This window comes from Aulonocara stuartgranti (genome assembly GCF_965226115.1).
Source record: "Aulonocara stuartgranti genome assembly, chromosome: 23".
Taxonomy (NCBI): domain Eukaryota; kingdom Metazoa; phylum Chordata; class Actinopteri; order Cichliformes; family Cichlidae; genus Aulonocara; species Aulonocara stuartgranti.
Window position 1 is genome coordinate 14,119,042 of NC_138958.1, and position 20,073 is coordinate 14,139,114.

General features: G+C 39.1%; 1 protein-coding gene across 24 annotated transcripts in view; it reads right to left on the minus strand.

The window, feature by feature from the left end:
• kif1aa (kinesin family member 1Aa) overlaps window positions 1-3,970 on the minus strand; it is a 50,096-nt gene extending 46,126 nt beyond the window's left edge. For all 24 annotated transcript variants that reach the window (XM_082525608.1, XM_082525606.1, XM_082525601.1 and 21 more), the window contains exons 1-2: window positions 3,293-3,970; window positions 582-740 (exon numbers count right to left, since the gene is read on the minus strand). In XM_082525608.1, coding sequence (XP_082381734.1) covers window positions 582-687 — 106 coding nt within the window. In that variant the 5' untranslated portion in view covers window positions 688-740; window positions 3,293-3,970. The remainder of the gene's footprint in view (window positions 1-581; window positions 741-3,292) is intronic.
• Between the last annotated feature and the right edge of the window lie 16,103 nt (window positions 3,971-20,073).

The window sequence follows — 20,073 nt, forward strand, 5'->3', positions numbered from 1 at the left end:
AGAAAGATTAATTATAAAATGGTGAAGAAGGAATAATTTTTAATCTGTATTCATAAATAGCAGGACTTCTACAAAATAAATGAGAAGCTTATGTCGCCTAACACGTGATGTTCAACTGATTTGCAAAGCTGGTGATGTGCTAAATCCTTCACTGCTTGCTCGGTTTAGCTGCTGAAAAGGTGGACCCTGCAGTAATTACATATTGTCTCAAACAAGTTCAGTTAGATCACATTTTGTCTGAGGCAGGAAAAAGGTTTGCTCCCACAGAAACTGAGTCTGAGTCTCTATAAAATGTTGCTAATTTGATGTGTCTTGAAATACGCCTTACATGTACAGAGGAAATTAATGGTTCAGTAATCCAACCGCACAGAAAGGTTAAAGGTCGAGGTGAGCTACAGCTGGAAAACCTTGTGCTTAATGCCTTGTGGAAGAAGAAGCCTCCCCCAGGTTAAGCAAACATCTGTCAGACTTAATTACAGTTTTACTTCACTGTATAAGTCAGCCTCGAAGATAATAAAAAAACATGCACTTTTTTCAGTAAAACCACAGTTCTATGAAAAAATCCTAGTTAGAGTACTTACTAGTGGTGTTTCCAGACATCTGAATGATCAGTTTGCTATCTTTCTCAATCTCCCTAGAATTGAAGGGGCGGACCCGCACCGCCACCTTCACAGAGGCCCCTGCCATGGTGCTGTCTTCTTAGCACCTTGGGGTGCTTTCTGTAATGCCGGTCTGCAAGTCTGTTGAAAGGAGGAGAATATGAATTACAACTGAGTTGCTGCCAATACTAAACTAAAAACTAATGTGCAAACCACTCCCCAAGAAACCCAGAAACTGCAACTTAATCAACTTAAGCAGCATTTTAACAGCTAATTCAAAGTAATGGATAAGCAGTAGAAACAGGACGGCAAAAGGAATGCATACGTGATCTGAATATATAAGTTATAGTCATAAAGTCACTAAAGAGTAGAGAAGGAAGACTGAAACATAGAGTATAGTTAGTAGTATATTTTCTGCCATATTTCAAATTCAAATCCCTTCACGATGACATCATCAGGATCTAAGGGTAAAGAAGCTGACTGTTTACAGCTGTGGGCTCAAAGGGATTACTTGTACATACACCGATCAATTATCTGAAACTTTGTTCATGTTTAATACCACATAAAATGCAGTGATGAACTGTCAAATGGACAAAAAGCTTAACCACAGACAAAAAGTTAGGCCAGCTTACACGACTGATAAATGGGGAGCTGAAAGCTTAAAATTAGATAAAAAATGTCTAAAGGGTTAAAACAACTAAAAGTATTTTAACTACTTTTCAGCGGAGGGAGTGGGATCACTCAATCATCAACGTTTATCCAGTATCCTAATAAGCCAGCATTCTTCTGATTGGCTGCCCCTCGCAAAAAGAGCATGTGAAAAGCAAATGGGTGGGGCCTCGATATGACAGATCAATCTAAAAAAATCAAGCTTTCTGCTCACATGAATTTCTTGAATGCCTGATGACCTCATTATTTCAATTGTTGGTCATGTTTAATATCAACTATTATACAGTTTAGTAAAAGTACAGTTCTAATTTTAACATTGTGAAGAAGGGATACTTGAGTCCATTTCCCAGGCCTACAGAGGCATGTTATATGAAAAAGGTCGGGAACGACTGTCCTTATTACTAGATTTACTGGTTTTATAAACATCCATCAGTTCATAAGTGATCGTCATGCCATAGCAGACTTTTCTAGCATGTGCTCTGTTTGCATAATATTACAAATGTTGTCTTATTTTTGCATTATTTTGTTAGAAATTGTAAAGTTGGAATATTGCATCTTGCGGTTGATGAGACTGGGACAATAGCATAGGGCAGGGCTGAGTGGCTGTAACATGAAAAGACCATGCATGGTCAGCTACAGCCAGGGGAGTAATGGATAATAAAGCAAGCTGTAACAAAAGAAGTGCAGCAGCAGCTAAATGTCAGGCTGTTTCTCTGGATGACAATGGCACTGAAACCAGCCACAAATCCAGGGTCTGGCTCCATTCAGCAGCTCCATTTCACCAACGACTCGTTACGCAGTCACTCAAAAGGCAAAAAAATTACATTCAATAGATTTTAGTGTGTGGTGGGTGGATCAAGTACAAACATGACTCATCATCAAAATTTTTAATGTGGTTATCAATAAGCTTGACTATGATACAATTAGATTTCAGTGATGCTGCATCAGGTACAGCTATGAATATTAATAAGAGAGTCTGTCATTTCTTTTACTCAGCTGATGCCTAAGATTTGGGATCACGTCAGATTTGGTACCAATACTCAGAGCGTGTTCGTGACTCAGATTGTCTTTCATCACTGAATGTAAATCTGCTGTGTCACCCCGATTCCTGGTACACCCTCTCCAGCTGGCACCTGAACAGATTCACTGGCAAGATGCATGCAGGGAACATATATGTTATAGTACAACAGCAAAACAGGTGTGAACTGACTGCAGGCTAAAAATCAGGATTAATAAATGAAAAGGAGCGAATGGTGTACAAGGTGTGCCATAAATCGGCTCTGGTTTTGTTATCTGAAATGGAAAATATTAATCATGTCACAGTGCAACTTGTGCATCTTGTGAAAATATATTTCCACTTCTTTTTTTCCCCTTTCCACATAACATCCATGGTCATAATCTGCTCACACACCAATCAGCTGATGATGGAGCTCAGCTGGGCGGCCACCATTTTCCCAGTGACAAAGACTAAAGTAATGCACATAATGTTTTTGACAAGACTTTAGGCAAATTTTCCTTATTGATTAGGTAACTGTGAATTTATTAAATGCTTTTAAAAAACAAACAACTTTGTTTTTCAGGATGGCAGCAGGTCCATAAAACGCAAGTCATGGACACTGTCGTTATTAAGCTTAAACTGACCATTTTGACTTGATAAAAAACATCATTTATTGCGTCATTTCAGCAGCTTTTGGCGTTATGACACAACACTTTCGCGCACACGTCTACCTCACCTTTCCCCCAATGACAGTGCATTTATTGCTGCCGTCCTGCTCACACAAATAAAAGCCTCTTTATTAAAAATAGACGCAGTTAAATAACAGCACATAGCTGGTGTCAGACAGCAGCTTTAATGCCTCTGTATCGCTCTAGGCTGCCTTTTTCCCGACAATGACAGCCTCTTCAATGGCCGCACCCTAAGCCCATCTCTCCCCAGGAGATTTAACACTAAGTAAATAAAGGCTGCTTCATTAAAACTGCATCAGCACTGTGACAATGGAAACACTGAAAAAAAGCCGCCCTACCTCGACAATGCCAATAACGTGAATTGGCTCTATTTCTCGTGCTCGTCTGTTTTATTGTCCAGCTCCGCGGACACCACCACCACCTCCGCTGCTCTCCTCCAGGTCTGGCACTGCCCCTGCTAACAGCTTCCCTTCTCCATGAAGGGCTGAGGAAGTCACCGCCTGCTGGTGCCTTGTACCTGTACCTCCTCTTCCTCCACCCGTGACTGCCAGTGGGGACTCAAGGAAAACGGAAAGGCAGCTTGGGATGTTCGGCCGAAGCGATCAAAACGGCTCTGTTGTCTCCCTGTCTTTGGCAAGGATGCTCGAGCTCCACTGAGCCAGTGACATCATCACCGAGGGAGGTAACAGCATCAATGCAGTAGTGGGAAGAGAGAGAGAGGGAGAGGCGGAGGCAGGGAGTGGGATTAGTATCCCGCTTATGACCTCTTATGAAAGCTGTAATAGAGAAAACCCTTTTATTAAAGGTAAAACTCGCGGATAGCGGGGGAATTAGTGTTTTTCTCAAGGGGTAAAATCAGCCTGGATTACTTGGAGGATTGTTTTGGAAGCAGTGCATGTGAGGACACACAAACGGTGTTGTACTTGTAAGGTTTAGTAGGTCAGATCAGGGACATCAAGCCGAGAGGAGACAAGTGGCACAAAGCAGGTCGCCGCGCATGGAAACTGAGTGTTCACTGAAACATCCAATACAGCTTCTTAGAGTAGAGCCAGGCCTCGGGAACGGCAAAAAACAACAATATAAGGCCCAAATTTTTTATTTTTCTTGAGATGTGTTTATTTATGACAACGATTTTTGTTTCCGCATTGCAGTTTTAAAGTGTGTCGCTGTATTTTACTGGAGCAAATAATAAACGTTGATTGCTAAACAAACAATACGTGCAGTTTGTTTTTTGACCTTCCTTTTGAAAAGGAAGCAGCTAAATGCACATGCACCTATGTATGTATTCTTTTAAGACATGCAACCCACACTTTAGTTTCCACTTTTATGTAGCTTCTTGAAAAAAATGAAAATATGTGAAAACTATCATTTCTGGACGATTTGTCATACCTTAATTCCACCCGTGTTCTGTGGATTAGAACATCTGAAACAGGAAAAGCACAGGTTAAGACACTTTTTGACAACCATGACTCAGTTCCATGAAGTGAACTTAATGAGTCTCAGCTTTATAATTATATTAATTGCATTTTCCCAAAATATAGAGATTTTGACTCATGGCAGTAAGAAGCACTGATGTCATATTATGTTTTTCACTGATCAATAAAATTTCAGTTAAATTTTCCTTGAGAGAGAGGACCATTTTTACAGGCAGAAAAACACTGTCTGCTTCAGAGAGATACTCAGATAAACACACAATTTCCATCAGATGGAATGAATGAAAATTCAAAAACTCATCATTCTAGCTCTATTTTTTCAAATTTACTGACTACATTAAGGAGTGACAGTATGCCTATTTGACAAATAAATACTCCATTTAATATGCACAGCAGCATTTTTTTCTACAAGTGCCTTATTTATTACATTTGAAAGCATTTACGCCACACACCACACAGCTGGATCCTCTTAGTTAAGAGTTGTCAGGAAAGGGGGTCTGACAGCTGAAGCCTGTACCTCCCATTCTACTTTTAAATATCCACAAATAAGCCTGCAGTCTGAGCGTGAAGTGCTCTATAACATAATATAAGGTTTAAGATAAGATGTGGCCTTATTATTCAACATTTTGCATGTGAGAAGAAGAATTTTAAATGCAGTTATAGTGACTGGATGTTTACAATTTAGCACTGTTGACAGAGAGCAGTTATTTTTGCTTAATGTGTACATTGAAGGACATATTGTGGTCAAAAATGACTCCAAGATTCCCCTCAGTGCTGCTGGAGGTATCTGCCCAGAAACCATATTTCTAAGAATTTTAGGACTGTCTACAATAACCTCAGTTTTCGTCTGAATTGGTACTAAAAGTGGTAAATAAGAGGCCCCTGAGTCCATAAGAATGCCTTTAATAACCTTTACTAGTGCTCTTATGACGAATTTGAATCTTCTTCATATAATTTATTTTCATCGACCACTAATAATAAAGAATAATTAAGTAATTTCACTGAGAAACTAAATCATATCGACTAAAGCAGAACTATTTAATCAGAAACAGAGAAAAAAGAGCAGATAAAGTACCTGGAGAGAGATGTTTTGTGGATATACTTAAGCATCAGGTTGATAACAGAGATGAGAGAAGAAGAAGAAGCTTCTTTCAGCTGCTCCTTTATTCACACGGCGTCGCCACAGCAGGTAACTTTGCATATTTGAGTCGACACAGCCTTGAAAGAGACTTGTGCCTCCTCCTGGGATCAAACCGGGGAGCTTTTATTTGTTAGGGGAATGTGTAGACACCCTACATCACTGGCAAAAAAAAGATGACAGGATCCTGCTACTGGACAATGAAGATTTAGTGCCTGTAAAGCTCGATGCTAACAGATCAATACATTTTATTTTCACTGACAGCCAGTGTAAAAAATCTTATGTGTATATTTTAAAAAATGAATTTTATTATTTGGCATCTGAGGAGCAGCTTTCTGAACAAATTCTTTTTTTTCTTCCTGAAAATAATTTGCAGCAATTTGCAAAAAGGTTTAGGCAGTAAAAGGCAGTCAACAGGAACTCTTTGTCTGGTGGAAGGATACTTTAACTGCTCAGGTTTCAGCCTCAGTGAAACACAATGCAATTTTGTGACCTTGCTCTTTGCGCAGTCCTACCAGTCCTACTGCTCTCTCTCTCACACACATTTAAACGATGTTTCAGTTTACAAACGGCGCCCCATATAAAATCCCTCTTGGGCTCTCTCTGTCTCATCCACTTCTCTCTCATGCAAATGTTTTATTTAATTCATCAGCATTAAGATTTCACGGTCTAATCTCCTCGCAGAACGAACATGCTTCAAACGGCACACAGAAAATGTAAGTGGTGTGAATCACAGACGTGAATAAAACAGGATGATGTCACTCCCATGAATCACCACATGCTAAACTCGGCAGACACTCCCTGCTGTGTGTACGTTTTTGTTTTTTTTTTAAAGTGGGATGTTTTTATGATTACTTTGGCACACTAGTGTCCACTAGAGGAAAACACAGGAGTCGTGTATTGTGTCCCGATTCGCGATTGAGGTGTGAGACAAAGGACCACTGGTCCAAGTGAGTCCAAACAATGATTTTATTAAACACATGGGAAGATACACACCACTACATTATCAGCATAGATCTCCACTAGAAAGCACACTTCAAATGGCTTTTAAATGTCAGGGTTTACGCCCCTTCTTGCGTCAAGCAGATACATAACATGCATAAGTTACAGTTAATGACAGTCACCACACCTTTTGTTGACAACCTTTAACACATTTTAAGAAGCTTCCGCTCCATGTGTTTCCTGTCGTCGTCCTTTTTTCCACTCTTATCTCTGGAACATCATGAGCACATCCTGTACAAAACTGTTGCTTTTGCAGGTACAAACTGCAGTTACAAGAAAAACATATCTCACCTCTACCCAAGGAATGAGTCTACGTGATGTCTGTGTTTGTAAGCGTGTTATGGATTGACCTTTTTCTGCACTCTGTCATCTTTCACAATAGATCATCTCTTTATGAGCACATTTTGCAATATGTGTAATAACATGATTAAAACTACATGTTTAATAAATGTTTTCAAAAAATGCCACTACTCAAAGCTGAATAAAAATGATATAGAAGAATAAAAATGATAAAATTCCCACAATTGTTTCTGCCCAGCCTTCCAGCTCTGTTCTGCCATGTCTAAACTCAGTGGCACAGGAGCCTGAATAATTTATTGGTAGAGTGAGCTGTTGCCTCAAACCTTGTGTGACAGACATGCTTTCTTAAAGAGATGCTCTTGGTGTGTACCTATCAGATCGTGTGGAGAAAACCTCCCACCCTCATCACACTTGGAAACAATAATATCATGGCTTGAATATTAAATTTAGAGATGAATTTGAGATCATGTAAAAGGAGGTCATGGTCAGCAAAAACAAAGTGGATGGGTAATGACACATTACTTTTGTTTGTATTGATGTTCATATTTTCATAGGCAAGCTTTTCCTTAAACATTTGCCTTTTCTTTGGCTGTCAGTCACTCCATTGATTGAAGCAAGTGTGTGTACTTTATGTACATTTACGCACAGTGTCTGAACACTTCTTCAGTGTGTGAACAACAATCTACTGCTAATAAAGGCAGCTACAAGTGCCTTTTACTACAAGGAGTACACTGAGATTTGACAGGTATTTATATACCACCAGTTCACAACCACAGTTGTCTTTACTGTAAGGATAGTCCCAGGATAGGTCACAGGATAGTCCCCCACGGGCAGCACCTGGCAACACTGGGAAGGAAAAATGCCCTTTTAACAGGACGAGACCTGCAGCAGAACCAGGCTCAAGGAGAGGCAGTGACTGGTTTGGAGGGTGAGAGGAAACCAAAGAGAGAAAAACAAAAGGAGAAATTAGAGACCATGAACAACAAACAGGACATTATACAAACTCTGGGCAGTGAGAAAAGGCAGTGGCATATAAAAAGGAAGAAATGAACAGGGCATAATTGGAACCTCAGCAGCCTGAGCCTGAAGGAAACGGTTTCCAGGGCCTAATCCGTGGATCGACTTCCTTCGAGGCGTGGACGTCTATCAGCAGAGAATGTACCTTCACCTATCAGCAGAGAATGTCCCTTAGTCTGTAACACAGTCAAATATATTCTCAAGTAATATTCAAGCATGCCATTCAGCGTGTTAGTACGAGCTCGGGAGCAGCTTGGGAGAACAAGAAAACAGAGACTGCTTTAGATTGTCTTCCCAAAGTGACTCAACTTTATTCACAAGTACAACAGTTTATATAGAGGGTAAAATTCATGAGACAGCAGATTTATCAGTTTAAACCAGTACAGACCAAGATAAGGCAGCGTCTTCCTGCCCTTGGGTGAAGAAGCATCCTTTGTGTAGTGTATCAGTTCAGCTACAATTGTGATTATCTCAGCGACATATTTTCAAGGCACAAAACAAAGAGTTCTTACATTAGTGAAATCTGAAACAAACCATTTGGCCTTCAACAGGCGTCTAAAAGATTAAGAAACTAATGTAGCTGAGGGAGTGATCTCTGTGGTATTTCAACCTTGTACCAGCCTGTGATTCTCACACATCAATTCTTGGGTCAAAGAGAAAAATAACTAAAACAAAGGGGCCTTATTGAATGACAGAGTTTTCCTGCATAATGTCACTATAAAACAATATCCAGTAAATGCTACCATGGTACTAAAATACCTAACAGTTCCACTCTTTTTTTATTATTATTTTTTTAAAATAATAACTCAAATAGAAAGGAAAAATCACAAATGTAATAACATAATATAAAAAGCAAATCATAAAATGTAATAGTTCACAACCTAATGTTCAATATACACATCAGGAACATCATTGGTAACATCTGGCACATCCTCAGGATCAATTTGTGCCAATTGCAAATACATTGAAGTAGCTGTACTGGTAGCTATATGGGTTATCATTGAGCGTACACAGGGTATCACACAACAGGCAATAATCATCAAAAACAAAATAATACATGCTACAACTGTTACAAAGGCTACAATTAGTTCCTTCCATTTTCCAAACGTGTCCTGCATCCACTTGTCTAGCCACTGACCGTGACCTGTATTGGCTCTTAGTTCTATCTGCAATGCTTCAAGTTTATTCATAGCTTGTGTGAATGAACCGTCAGGGGCGGTATTATTGGGAATGAAAGTACAGCAAACATCTTCAAACATAGCACAAACACCTCCTTTCTCAGCTAACAGCATATCTAAGGCCATTCTATTTTGCATGGTCATTAAGGAGGTAGCAGACATCTGTTCTCCTAGGGCTTTAAGGGCCGTATTGGTCAGATTGGTGTGTCTTTGCTGATTGTAATAAACATAATTGATCCAGCCTACATTTTTGTTTACCTGTATCCACGGTAGTATTGAGGCGAACCCTGCTGATATTTCTCCTTGTGCCTTTAATTCATTTGGTATCCCGCGTGGAACTCCTATAGCATCTATGTAAACGTTATGTGAATAAGCGGCGCGTTTCGTCCGTCTGCTGGATACAGGCAGATCCGAGGTTTGTTGTATCAGTAGTTCTTGAGCTAAAGTTACTAGACCACAGGTGCCGGTCCAATTAACAGGTAAGGCTAATCTAAGAGTATTATTGCACATCCAATAAGCATGTGGGATTGGTCTGGTCAGGCGCGAAGCTGTAAAGCCTTTTAATATGCCTCCCCAGTACGAGTCGTTTAGTGTGTTGGGCGAATGCAGGATTGTTGAGTTATCTGAATGCGTACTTATATATGCATATATATAAGAAAACATATGTCTATATTGTGTCCTGTCAACACTCGCTGCTAGCCATGTTTCGTTACAGCGTGCTCCTGGAGAGTCAGAAAAGAATGTATAGTTTTGTGCGTCATAATTCATGTTTTCAAGTTTTGGTCAGTGTATGCATGTCATCAAGATATTTGGGTGATGGCGCACCTGTGTTGGGGGCGAAAGAGGTTCAGTGCGGTCTTCGGGGCGCTTCATTGGGTTGCAGGGGTGGATAGGGTTCTCAATCATGCTAACATCCTTACTAGAGACTTGTCCTGTGTATATGAATAAACAATCTAAAGGACTTAGTTCTACTCGCACCGCTTCAATCAGGGTTACTGTTAAGGGCCCCTTTTTATCATTTTTGAATAGCATCTTTGTTAAGGGAAAACCTGAAATTGGATATCCCACTATAACCTGTTCTGGATTACCCTTTGAACAGACATAACAGTTACTGTTTCCTAAATCACGAGCGGCTATTCTGGCATTTTCATACCAGGTGTTAGTTCCTGTTCTAGGGGGTGCATAAAATGGTTTATTGGTGGTGTCTGTGTTGCTTTCTACTGATTTTAGAGAACGTGACGAGTGTACTAGGTGGGTGTCTTGCCAAGTGGAGCATGAGGTATTGTCAGCAAAATGTGGCTTGCAGAAATGTGAACAGGGTTGCAGTTTACAATACGAAATAGTAAATAAAAATCCTAAGGTTAATGCAGTAGATATGATTAATAACCTAAATATATAAAAAACACAGTTCTTTAGTCGTCTCCTGGCCTGGTCCCAGGTTCGAGAGACCCCGTATAAGCATCGTGTGATGACAATGGGCATTTCATTTTCTCCATTATCAGGATGAAACGAGTCTATCTTTATCAGGTTAGACATCATGCGGTACTTTCGGCTTTTTATTCCTGCTGGATGTTCGAGTACCTTGCTGTGGCTCTTTCAGGCGTTGTGTGTTAATCAGTGATTGCGTGTGTGTAGGTGGATTGGATCCGGGCGCTGGCTCGCCGGAGATGTCGTCTGCTTGATCCGACGCCTGAGGTGGTTTGGTGGGGCTGGTCTTAACCCTGCTGGCATGAATCCACTGAGGTTGTCCGTCTGTTAGGATGCTGGTTCTCGTCACTGCAAGTACAGTCTGGGGGCTGGAACACGCGGCCTCCCCGAGTGCCCTTGGTTTTAGCGACTTTACCAACACCGCATCTCCTGGTTTCCACGGATGGGTTGGATCTATGGAAGGGAGAGGCTGAGAGAGACAAACTTTCTGATAGTTATTATTCAGTGTTTCTACCAGGTTATGAACATAGTCAGACAATGCAGTGTCTATGTCCCCTTCCAATAGCGGTGCCCCTCTGGAGGCTGACCATGGTGTTGGAAACGGTCTTCCCATGATTATTTCAAATGGAGATAATTTGGTTGCTGCGGATGGAGTCATTCTAATCTCGCAGAGGATTTGAGGAAGTAGTTTGATCCAGGTCATTCCTGTTTCTATCATTGCTTTAGTCAGGCGATTTTTTATGGTCCTATTCATTCTTTCTACAACTCCTGAACTCTGAGGATGGTATGGCACATGATATTTCCTAAGTTCGAGACGAAATCAGTCACGTAAGCACTTCCGCATGTTCTGGATACGTAATCATGGAAGTCTTCATTGATTCGCGAGCGTGGGTTAAACGTAACCGGAAGTGGGAGTCGTACTGAGCCGCTATTTTTATATTTTATTTTTTTCGGTTTTACAGTTAATTTTGATTTTTTATCGGACCCGTCTAAGGTCTTTGAATTATTCTGACCCATGGTCAGTGATTTCCAGAGGGGTTTAGACGCTTTGAAGGATTTAAGTTAGTTTTTATTTTTGCTGTGGCACACCTGAGGTTACTTGATTTTTTTTTGCTAGCAATTTTATGTTTTTAGTGAGCAACTTCTCACTTTCTAACGAGCAACTTCTCGTTTTATGACCCCAGGCAACTTCCTGTGTCCTTTCTGCTGGTGAGCAACTTCTTAGTTTATGACAGCAGGCAACTTCCTGTGTCCTTTCTGCTTTTATTTACAAAACAACAGGCAACTTCCTGTGTTTCTATGTGGGCCACTAACGAAGGCTCCTCAGCGTATCCCACTTGTTACTATGTGGGCCACTGAAGAAGGCCTCGTCAGTGTATCCCGTTTCTATGTGGATCACTGAGAAAGGCATAACACAGTCTTATAAAATAAAAGACGAGTGCCTACCTTTGTCAGGATCCCACTTCTGACACCAAAATTGAAGGAAACGGTTTCCAGGGCCTAATCCGTGGATCGACTTCCTTCGAGGCGTGGACGTCTATCAGCAGAGAATGTACCTTCACCTATCAGCAGAGAATGTCCCTTAGTCTGTAACACAGTCAAATATATTCTCAAGTAATATTCAAGCATGCCATTCAGCGTGTTAGTACGAGCTCGGGAGCAGCTTGGGAGAACAAGAAAACAGAGACTGCTTTAGATTGTCTTCCCAAAGTGACTCAACTTTATTCACAAGTACAACAGTTTATATAGAGGGTAAAATTCATGAGACAGCAGATTTATCAGTTTAAACCAGTACAGACCAAGATAAGGCAGCGTCTTCCTGCCCTTGGGTGAAGAAGCATCCTTTGTGTAGTGTATCAGTTCAGCTACAATTGTGATTATCTCAGCGACATATTTTCAAGGCACAAAACAAAGAGTTCTTACATTAGTGAAATCTGAAACAAACCATTTGGCCTTCAACAGGCGTCTAAAAGATTAAGAAACTAATGTAGCTGAGGGAGTGATCTCTGTGGTATTTCAACCTTGTACCAGCCTGTGATTCTCACACATCAATTCTTGGGTCAAAGAGAAAAATAACTAAAACAAAGGGGCCTTATTGAATGACAGAGTTTTCCTGCATAATGTCACTATAAAACAATATCCAGTAAATGCTACCATGGTACTAAAATACCTAACAGAGCCTATAGCAGCTTACTTATCTTCTTTGGTCTGCTGCCTACTGCACAACTGTATTTTTATAGTTTCACGTTTTAAGCTTTTCCTACCCTCACTTATGGCCTTTCATACTAAACAAAGTAATTAAGAAATAAACAATTATAAATAAACAGTTTCTGTTTCTTGCCTTCTACAATCGAAATTTCTGTTTTGTTTTAGGATGTTTTCTTTGTTTTTACGAGTAGAGTTTAAAAACAACAAAGAAAGAAAGAAAGAAAGAAACTGGACAGTCTGAGCTACCAGAACTTTTTCTGTAAGTTAACACGTTTATTTCTTACAATGTAGCCCAAAGAGTTGTGCTGACAGATTTCTTTCTTTGTCACAGCAGCGTTTTCTTTGTCCTGTGAAAAAACAGTCAAACATGTAACTTCTTTATACTGACTGACTGGTGCGGCCCACTTAAGGTCATAGTGGGCTGTGTTCAGCCCGCAATGTAAAATAAGTTTGACACACCACAGCTAAAGTGTAGCTTTTAAATATTGTCACATGCTACGGTGTAACTAAGAAATGACCCAACAACAAGAACTGACCTGACCTGAACTGACAAGAACTAACCTGATTAAAACTCATTTCAATATTAATAATAAAACATATTTGATTAAAAACACACAATCGCAAGTGTTTACCCTAATCCTACCAATACTTCTAAAATCGAGAACTGCAAATTATTTTTTTAAAAAGAAGGTGGGGTTGTAGTACTTCTATAAGTCAGTGCAAAGGTTGTTTTTTTTCAACCCCTGTAATGTGATGCCTGAACAGCGCTGGCTTTAAGTTGTGTATCAACACAAACAGACATCCATACGATGATCGGTGGTGATGGTTGGCGCCGCTTTGGAAACAGCAACTGTTGGTTTGAAAGGCCTGCAGTGCCTCCTTGTGGCGGGACTCTTACACTACACTGCAAGATGTCGAGCAGTGTCAGCTGTATGCTAGCAGGTGATAAATGAAAATTTCTGGGGTCACAACGAAGAGCTTACTGCCTTTCTTGCTCAGTCTACAAAATGTGGTACTTAATGGATTGAAAAGAAAAAGATGACACCCTTTAGTTCACACCAGTAGTGATGATTCAGGGTTTTAATTTTGAGCCGGAAAGTATGTTATTAGCCAAAGCTAATAGTTTCTTCTATCTAGCTAGCTATCTAGCTATCTATGCCATTTGGCACGAGCAAGTGTATTTATTACATGGTGGAAATCACTCGAGGCAGATTGTCTCAGACAAGTCATTTAACCTTTGTCCTGTACTTTTATTAACCAGCAAAATTCCAGAGATCAACTGTTCACTCAGCATCAGGAAGTTTTTTATCCAGACTCTAAGTGTCCAGTGAAGCCAGAGTCCAAATTTATACACAACTAAACCAGGATGAGAAACTTCAGCTCTGCTAACAGTTCTATGTAAGTAATTCATGCTGCCTGAGTCAAACACAAAAACCTTCTTATCTCATATTAAAGCTACCATTTGCTCCAGGTTATACATAAACATGTAGAATTTCACATTTGAGCTCATGTTTCCTGTCTTAATGGTTTCAGATAAGTTAAACTCTGTAGTTAAAAGCAAAAGGTAGCCTCTATATGTTCAATGTGTTTTCTTGTGTAATAAAGTGTAATAAATGAGAACCCTAAAGGATTTTAATCACTTCTTCCCTGCACTTACCTACTGTACGATGACACAAATGCTTGCAGCCAGTTCAAAAGCTCCCAGAAATCGGGACTTTATTTAAGAATCAGTCACTTTTAGACTATATAAACATATCACGTATCAACCTTGGTGCTATTTTACAAGCTGAATTGTGGAAACAAAAACAAACAAACAAAACACCCTTTTATAGCAGTCCTTTCAGTCTCCAATATTGATGACAGGTTATGTTTCATTATCACAATGAATACATTTATCAATAAATTCCTCATTAGTGAAGACAATAAATAGTCACTGGTCAAATATACAGTGTGTGTGTGTATACAGTGTGCTTAGCTGATTTTATAAATGCAAAATGTTCTTAAGTAGATAGCATACATACATAGATGTTTACATTGATAAAATACATTCATTAATTGCATCTATTAGCTAGATTTAAATGTAGCAAAATAGATTTGTTATGTGATTTATTAAATTTGATTGCATAAGACTTTCATTACAGGAAGTGATAAAAGAAGTAGAAAGATTCAAGTGATTTAAGGGATTCCTCTGAGGCCTTTGTCATTTGTAGTTTGATGCTTTTAGATTTTATCCTAGGATCACTGAGAAAGCCATGGCACATAAGTAAGGGGTTAAAATTTCAAAAATAAGGTAAGAAAAGGTGCCAAAAGGAGAAAAAAATGTTTTAAAAAATAATGGATTGCATTTATATAGCGCTTTTCGGGGCCCATCCATTCACCATATAGTTCATCTTAATGTAATGTAATGTAAGCTCCAGAGCTGCAATCCTGAGCGCCACTCTCACAATAGCAGTGGTGTTATTGTCAATCAGCTTCCAGATCTTCGGGAAGAAACCAGTGATGGTCTAAAAAAATGTGTAGTGGGTGTAGGTTAAAGAGATATCATAATTACAAAAATATTTTGAATAAAGAATAAAATGTTCTTTTTCTTTTTTCTACTACTTTAAACTGTTCTTACCGAGCTAGTACATATACATTTCTACCACAGTGCTCAAACAGCCCTGCGGTGAAAAGTTACGTTGAAACCAAGCACACAATTGTTTTTCTTGTGACATTAACAATAAGTTTGATGTGTCACATGGCCCTCTTCCTATTGAAAAAACAAAAGTTGTATCCAAGATGGCCGACTTCTAAATGGCCACCATGGTCACCACCCATCTTGAGGAGTTTGCCCCCTCATATATACTAATGTGCCAAAAACAGGACTTTAATATCACCAACCATTCCCATGTTATTACGGTGTATCCATATAAATGGCCCACCCTGTCTATTTGACATGGATTTTAATTTAGTGTATGTGAAGTCATCCAAATGAAATCATGTTAAAAAAAAAACACATGTATGTGATAATGAGCAATTGTCATTCAGGATATTTAAGCTGCCTGTTGATTGAAGAAAACTGAATTTCAGCTCAAACAAACTAAAATCTTGTGGATGAATGCCGCCTACATGTTTGCAACTTGCTTAGGAAGAGATGGAGATACAATCTAACACTCATGCACCCTGAAAATTATCAAGGATTTCTATGGGACAAACTTAAACCAGCCACTGTGACCATTACTGCAGAGCACAATGACCAATCCTGATGGGGACTATGAGGGTTTGTAGTTAAATTCCTGCTCTTGCAGGATCAGTGAGTGTCTGTTTAAAGATAAATCTCATTAACACAATTTTAGATTTCTGCTCCCCATGACATCACCAACAGTTCTGCAGGAGGACAGAACCCCCTGAATTAATCTACCATAATGCTCTGTGTTATGTTATCATGGCAATATGAAGTTAGAAAAATACAAATACAAAAATGCAAAAGAAAACATTTAAAGGAGGACAACAAGACAGGCAGCTGGAAGAGCTTTTGAAGCAGGCAAACTTTTCTGGATTTCTCTTAACTCTTAACTTAACTTAACACAAGTCAAAGAGGAAACAAGGAGGCAGCTTGTTGGATTATATCTGAGGACAGGACGCATGAAGGAGAAGCACGAGGAGAGAGAAAACAGCAGAGAGATGGTGTCGAGCTAATCGTGGATCAAGTCGAAGAAGCAAGCATCAAAACTGTGAGTAGACATCACACACCAAGAGTTAAAATTACTGTGCTGATTAAGGAAACATTAAATTTGGTTAGTTTGGGGTCTGGAGCTACAGGTTTGTGGGTTCAGTTGGTCTCAAAATTGAGGAAAGACAAAAAAATGTTTCTTTCAAAAGGTTGTTGGAGGATTCTTACTGTAAGAAGTGAAAATCAATCCATGTGTTAAACTGATAAAAAGAAAACAACCCAGAAGGTTTAAACATCTGGGTGTGTGTCTGCTTTTATTTATTTATGCATTTAAAGTTGAATTTGGAGTAATCACACTGGAAAAAGAAAAATGGAGGATCAGGACAATAATGTGGCAAAATTTACTGTTTCCTTAATCAGAACAATAATTTTGATCTGAACTGAAAATGTTGAAATGGGTTATTTTCTTTTTTCTCTACAAATCACGCTGTTAAATCTTTAGTTACTTGTCGATCTCTGTTAATGCTAATGGAACTTTTAAAAAATGCAGTTTATTTGTAATTTTGTAGAAAAGGCTCTGCACCTGTGAAAATAAAAAATAGGTATCCAGACGCCCGAGGTCACTGCAGATCAAAGTACCTAAGCCGTGGTTAACTACAATTATATTACAGATCTGCAGGCCCAGCTGTTGTTATACAAATGTGCCAATTTGTTTTAATTACATTAATAAGAAAAAATGGGATGTTTAAAAAGTGAACATTGCAAATTTAATTTTAAATTAGTTGGAAAGACGCTGATGTCTTTGGAAAAAGGTTTGGTAACTAAAACGTTGAGATTTAATATGATGTGATTTGAATATGATATGATTTAAATGTGTTTACTTATGCATGGGCCCATTTTTAGTATCAATCACTCCTGTATGGACAGATCGCATGGTTATTGTGATATTATTGTGATATTATTATGATATTATGTTATTTGTGATCAGTATGAGTTTTAAACATTGATATTTCTTTGTATTTCAGACTAATTTACAAAATATAAAAAACACTTTTAGTATTTTAGAAAAGTAAGATGTTTCTAATTGACTTCAAACTTTTGAGCTGTAGTGTAGCTGTCGTGGAAGTATGAGGACAGGGAAACACAGTTAAAAAGTTATGAGCTGTCTTGCTGCAGAGAAAGTGGAGTGTGTCATCCTTGAAATGCTCCCTAGATCGGCAGCTGGCAGGATCGAATGATGCTCTGCCTCTGTGGTCAAGTACAGACATAGGCCTTAAGCAACCATGAGCTACTGATAAGCGTGATACACTAGGACGTATGCATAAAGTGGACTAGTTAGACACCTATGAGCCACTAATAGGACAAAATGAGCACGCAGCCATAAAGTGGACTTGTTAGGGAGAGTTTCCCATCAGACCTTAAACACTTCAACTCAGTTTTTGATGATAGACACAACTAAAATAATCCGGATCAGATAAAGTCAGACACATGTACACAATACACAGTACTGCTCAAAAGTTTGTGGTCAGATTGAAACATTCTTGTCTCAGTTATGACTTTACATTTGCTTTAACGTAATATTACATAAAGTTTATCAGTAATGTTTTCACAGATGTCTTTTTAATGAATCATTTATGGAAAATCACTCATGATGTGTTAGGAAATGTCTACACAGTTACAAATGGGCACTTTTTTAGTATCAATTACTCCTGTATGAACACATCACATGGATATAAACCAGATGCAAATTTGATTTAATGTGATTATAAAGGAAAAATGGGATGATCCATCACAAACCTCGCAAATTTACCGTTGTTAATCTGCAAAATGATTTTGGTTTGTGCTGATGTCTTTGGAAAAAGATTTCTTGATTGATAAGTTTGGATTTAACATGAGAAAACTGACAGCGGGTAACACAATGTACCACTGAAACAACAGGTATAAATGCTGAAAATGGGCCTCTGTAGATATCATGGTCCCCGAGCCCTCTTTTCTCTGCCTGCTTTTTTCTCTCTCTCCTCTGTCCGTGTTGTTGTCCATGTGCTTATCTTTTTCAGGTGATGCCCCTCTGCCTTCCAATCTTCTGTGACAGTGCCTGAGTGTGCCTTCAGACAACCTGCGGCACCTCTGCCCCGTCTCCTGGAGCCCACATCGTTTATCCTGTATTCATAACTATCTGCAAATAAACCTGTTAAACTTTACCACAGTGTCTCATGATCATTCTGTTGTTAACAGTACACCTTTGTAGACATTCCACTAAATCTCATTCGTGATTTATGATAAATGTTACAATTAATTGTTTATAATCGTTCTTTATACTTCTGATTAGTAAAACATAAAAAAGAATTTCACTATTGTCAGGAAATAAGACCTTTCTAATTCTCTATGAACTTTTAAGCTGTGGTCTAGATTGCAATAATAGTGTACCGTTATTGTTTATAGTAAATGATATAAGAGTATCAGGACGGGGAGTGAATAACAGTTATGAGCTGTGTGGCAGCACAGAGTTGTTTACTTTGATTCTTTGAGCTTCCAAAAGTCTAATGGGAGGCTGAGCCTTCAGCTTTCCTGTCCCTCTCCTGTGTAACCAGACATGTTCTCTTTAACATTAAACTTATGACTTTGCTTTTGATCAATCTTATGGCTACAGCTGGATCAGCCAACCCTGATCCATCCTTTAGTTATGCTTTTATAGGACACAACTGCTAATTAACTTCCCATCATGCACTGAGCACTTCTGCTCCACTTCTGTCTTTTACTCTCAGTGTGTTAATTTATCACTACTGCATGTCAGTAACGTTGGTCCTCTTCCTCCCACCATGTGGTTTGTCCTGTCCTCGTATGCCCTTGATTATTTTTTCTTTTTTTGCCTTTTCTTTCATCCCCAACCATTTGCACCGTCCTTGAGCCTCATGCTGCCGAAGGTTTCTTAAAAAGGGAGTGTTTCCATCCCACCATCCCCATTTGATTGTTGGGGTTTGATGAGCACATTTGAATAATTTTCCATCACTGCATATTTTCAGCGAGTTCACATTATTATCGTGACTGTGCTCGGCTGTCATTGTGATGAAGGTGTGGTAAAAATCCAGCTTGTCGTATTCTGCACGCTTACTTTGAGATATAAAAAATGAAAGTGCATAGATAGATACATACATACAGCAGGATAAAACACAGCACAGGCCACAACGGTGTGATTAAATATACGCAGCATCTCATCACACACCAAAGGACCTCTGCCTCTGCAGGAAGAAGAGGCGGCTCTGCCCCTACTTGCAGAGAATATCGGTGTTCAGGGAGCCTGTGATCCAATAGGACTGCGAGATATTTATAAGAGTGCACATGAATGGAATTAAAATTTTAATGAATGTAATGTATTGCCATTTATATAATTCACCTAATCCCAAAAAGTTGATATAATGACTGAATAAATGACTTGAATGAGTAATGAAATGCTTTTCCCACTTCATGTTTTGCCAGAACTACTGAATCAACTATCTGGGATTTGCTCAACTACATTAATAGAGCATTAATCAAGTCAGTTCACCTAGCATGCATATTTTGGACCGTGGGAGGACGCTGGAGTTAGTAAAGATAAATTCAATGGGAATACATAGAAACTTGACAGCATAACAAACAGTTTCACAGACATTTTCTTGAAAGTGCAGTTATTGTGTGTCTACCAAAAGTCATCGGTGCAACATCACTTTTCGAAGGTGCAATTTCAGTCCAGAGGGAAGAGAAAAACACACACTGTTTACCTGGA